Source organism: Bactrocera latifrons, unplaced genomic scaffold (assembly GCF_001853355.1).
Source record: "Bactrocera latifrons isolate USDA-ARS-PBARC rearing strain unplaced genomic scaffold, ASM185335v1 scaffold_139, whole genome shotgun sequence".
Lineage (NCBI taxonomy): Eukaryota > Metazoa > Arthropoda > Insecta > Diptera > Tephritidae > Bactrocera > Bactrocera latifrons.
The window spans coordinates 729,405-734,279 of record NW_017534841.1 but is presented as its reverse complement, the minus strand read 5'-3'; the positions used below and the strand labels follow the sequence as shown (position 1 = coordinate 734,279).

Genomic DNA, 4,875 nt, shown 5'->3' with positions numbered 1-4,875 from the left:
TGAATTTTAAACAGAAAAACTTTGGTGACTCATAGAAAATTTAAATATTAGAAATACTTTTGTGGTGAAAAGTGTATAAAAGCATTATTATTGTATAAAATATATGTACATATATATATATCAGTTCAAGAATAGTAAGTCGAGTGAAGTTGTTCTGTTTAGTTTTTAAAACAGATATTAAAAAAGCATAAGTAAACATATTACAAAATACAAATTAACTGTTTCTAACCACAATTCTTGCAAAGCTTAATGAGACGATTTTTTTTTAATTTCCCACGTGAGCAATATAAATATAGTGTCTTTTGGAATGCAATGTTTCAAACAGATTTTGTACTTTATAGGGATACAATATTAAAAATAGCAATTATTTTTCTGCTTTATACTGTTTTCAAATTTTATGTGTGTTTAAAAAGTGGTTTCAATTTCGCAATAGCCAAACAAGCTTGGTAATAATTTATAAGCAAAAGTATTGAGTAGCATTACTTATAAAACAAATTTTGCTTCCAAAGTTCAATATATGTATGTATGTATGTATGAAGAGGGTTAGAATGTAGATACATACGATTCTATATATGTATACCTACATATAGACATGTATGTATAAGCATAGGTTAAAATGCATGATTTTCTAGTGTTAGTAAAATTTACATTGAGTGGCTATATGAATAATGTACATATGTATATAAAAATTACGCATAAGTTAAATTTAAGTAAAAATATCTACATATAAACATACATACATACATATGTAAATGTGTGCGTAGCAAAAGTTGCTTTTTTACGATGAAGAGTATGCGGACATAGAATGTATAGAACAGAGCTACATGCAAATATTACATATGTAGGTATATTTGTACATATGAATATGTAATTAATAAAAAAAAATTAAATATAAAATGATAAGTAATACATATAAAAAAGTTATTTATTATTTGTTGAGCAGAGTTTTTGTTCAATTTTTAAACAACATTAAAAACAAATTAATGTCACGCCTACACAAGCACTTATAAATACATATGGATGTAATATATACTATATTGATACTGATAATTTTTAAATATTTTTGTTCATAATACGTTTGTATATATTTAATTGTAATTAATATAAATGACTCTGTTAAATAGTTACTAGCTATGAACAATTTTCAGTTGAACTGTTTTGTAAATATGTATGTTAATTTTGTAATTACTCAATATGAAAAGTTAAGTTTATAAAAAATGCATACTGAGACACAAATGTATGTAATACAAATATGCACAGTTATGTGCAACAGAAAAAGTGTAACTACGCTCATACTTATACACATCTTCACATACATATAAATATATTAAAAATATTTACAAGTAAAACTAGTAGGCCAAATTATTTTTAAAGTCCTTGTGTAAAAACTGGAATATTACATAGAATTGCCGCTTTCTATAAAATATATGAATGTATGTCTGGAAATAGTATGCATACAATTACATACATACATATGTACGTTGATGGAAATCTCGTTAATGCGGCAAATGCATCGAAGAGCAATTGCATTACTTACATATATAAATTGATGCATATATAGAAGCATATAATAATATTTAGCGAAAAATTGGTATAGACTAAATGAACACAATTATATACATACTTACATACATGCATACTTTCATAAAGGCAATGATATGGTTTGCGGTGTATTGACAAAACATACCATAACATTTAATATAAGCTGTAGTTTAATTACAATTAAGTGCAGTTTAAATGAATATACATATATTATGATTGTAACTATATGGTAAGTTAGCGTTTAAGTTAGGGATTTTTGAAAGCAAATACAATTTTTCAATATAAAATATTTATTGTTGTTGTTTATTTAAGGAAATACAATTTGGATTTTTCCACAGGTAATGTACATGTAGTATGTAATTTACAATGATAACTTTATAATTTTGCGAAAATATAGCGAAAAAGCCGGCACTGTATAAAACCAGTAACAATTGTCGATGTCAAAATTATCAATATACCGAACTGAATTATTGTTCCGTTCGCACGACAGTCGGATCTAAGTAACCGTAACGGACACGGATTTATGTGGCCAAGGACTGTCAACCCCGTAGTCGGTCCATCATTTTTCCTAGCCCGATTTAATGATTTCCGTCTGCCCGTTTCTATTTATGGTAGATGCCTTGTAAATGGGGAGTGTAAGATGGCTTGATGATACTGCAAAAGTGGATATATACTATTTTGATAGGGAAAACTTTATTCATAGCACCGCAGCTTCAGTTGGCAAGAAGAAAATAATTATATTTAGTGTTTGATTCTTGAACTAATCTCTTGCTTACTTTAAATGATGATCGAACCTGTAAGTGTCAATCGTTGTAACCGAATTTTAAGTACACTAATTAATTTGTAGGATGCTGCTATGGTAAGATTTCTTCAGTGACTGGCCTTAATATAGCACTTATTTCTCCCTGTTAATAAATTCCTCATTCCTCATAGCTTATACGATGCCTTAAATATTTTTGCTAACGATTTTTGAATCTTTACTAAAGTGCATTGTAAGCTGAAATAAGCAATCGTTGTTATCGATAGCAATAATAGTGTACAAATGCTATCAACATTTTACGCTATTGTGAATGATCAAGTAAGCACGTGTATTATTTGTTTACAATTTCTAAAATGACATTTAAAATATTTACCGACTAATACTGGGTGTTAGTTGATTATTTTAAAGTGTTTTAAGCAAATTAAAATGAATAACAGCGCGCAGTTGTTCACACAACTGGAGCAAGAGCCGGGAGAAAAGAGGCGCACAGTTGTTGGTCCATGGAAAGATGTGTACGCTAGTGTTTTTTTTACAAATTAATGCTTAAGTATTGATAGTAATTGGTACATTTTATTGTAGTAAAGAATTCCGCAACGTCTACGAATTCTTATTCGATGAAGATACCGATATGGATCAACAAAAACGTGGACTAAGTCATATTAATGTTTGGAGTTTGCGCCGTAGTACACAATGTCCAGCGGGCGTGCTCGCAACTAAAGCGCTTTTAGAAGTGCAACACTTAGATAATGCTGAAAACCAACAAGCATCTTCTGAGAGTGTTGTGCAAACGTTGTATGCGAGCGCCTTTACGCGTTTCTTTAATTTCATGTCGTCGACGATGCAAACACATAACATGCGTACAATGTATGACACAGCACGTATGCTGGGACTACCATCGTTTGTTGTAGATTTGCGACACATTTGTGCGCACGGACAAGTTCTACCACCCATTGATATACTACGGACCTCCGTAAGCTATTGTTTGAATTGGTTACGAAATTACTACTGGTCTCCACAACTAGAGTCAATGTGTGATGTGGAAGCGAGTAAAGTACGTCGCAAGGATAAAACGCTTTTCGAAGAGAATATAACAAAATTATTTGTAATATATGATGCAGCACTGGAATGCTATTGTAAAGGTGCGCATAATATGAAAAGTGGAAAGCGACATATTAGTGGCAAGCGGCTGGCACAGTTGCGAGTATATTATGCTGACAGCAAATTAACTTCTCTAAAAGACACGCTCGAATTAGTTGTAAAGGAAATAATTGCATTGATCAAACGAGAGATTGGAATCAAAGATATGCCTGAAATTTTCATTGAAGCTCTATTTAAGATGAAATATTTTTTCAATATTGGAGGTAAAAATGATATTACTAAAACTTTGGTGGTATAAATTTATTTTTATTTTGAATTTCAAGAGTCTCATAGCTCTGGTGAGCCACTTGAATTCATAATTGCTGCGACGCAGAGCTTTTTCCGCATGTTGGCAGTTTATGGTTTTATTGAGGATGTATTTTATAGCTTTATAGAATTGGCAGAGAATACAAACGCATTGGAACAACGCCGAACTGGCGCTAGTTTTTGGGCAGTACGAATAGCCACCGGTTTTGTGGCGTTTAGGAAATGCAAGCAAATGTATAAAGCTGAATTGGATGAGGTAATTTGCAATATAATTTGTTTGCTACGTTTGAACTAAATACATTTTTGTCTTACTGTTTATAGAAACCCAACACCACAGATTTTGATTTCACCTGTTTGAACCAGGAAAATATTTCGAAGAAGATGAGAAGGCATTTAATTTATGCCGGTGTCGATCTTAAATGTACACCAATTTTTGGGGACTCTATGCGTCGACCTTGGGTCTGGGTGGTTGACAGAAGTTTTGTTGAGCAAAAATTGCGCGATATCAATCAATATAATGCGCCAATTATTAAAAGGTTTGTTAGTTTGTAAATTCGCGATTCTTATCTAACCATAATCATATATGTACACATATAAATATTTATTTAGCATACTACCGCTGGTGGAGCCGCCGCTAACTACTTCGGAAATTCGAGGCATCTCGATGCTTATTGATGCCTACTTTGGCAAGCGAGTTGGTCTTAAAAAGAATGCTGCTAAACAAACAAATGAAGACGAAACCATACACACCGCTGCTGAACTATTGCAAGCGCTTGAAAAGCAGAACAGCACTCATGACAAAATGGATTGCGAAGTTTCAGAACCAGTGGTAAATGATAAAGAACAGTATGGCATTTGGACGATAGAAAAAAGTGGGCATTTTGTTGTATTGTTATAATATCGACAAATAATTATTATTAAAATATTTACAGATGACGAAATAATCAATTGGAGTGTATGTCCTTTGGGGCGTTTACCATGGGAGTAATCAAATGATTGACTCTAATTAATTCAAGGACTATATTTCCCATCAACAAGTGTATAGATAAATATCAATGAAATATGATAATGATATACATACATACTATAAATATCAATGTTTAATTATATAAAATGGTTTGTATTTGTATTTACTAAAATGGTGCTGACAATTTTTCGCCTAAATTTAA

The 4,875-nt window shown here is 31.4% G+C and overlaps 1 protein-coding gene across 1 annotated transcript; it reads left to right on the top strand.

Annotated features, from left to right (window-relative positions):
* Nucleotides 1–2,621: 2,621 nt before the first annotated feature.
* On the top strand, nucleotides 2,622–4,875 carry LOC108965322. The gene is made up of 6 exons (XM_018927648.1): nucleotides 2,622–2,814; nucleotides 2,882–3,663; nucleotides 3,724–3,962; nucleotides 4,028–4,242; nucleotides 4,316–4,578; nucleotides 4,639–4,875. The coding sequence occupies exons 1-6, from the start codon at nucleotides 2,729–2,731 to the stop codon at nucleotides 4,692–4,694; spliced, it is 1,641 nt and encodes a 546-aa protein (XP_018783193.1). The 5' UTR covers nucleotides 2,622–2,728; the 3' UTR covers nucleotides 4,695–4,875.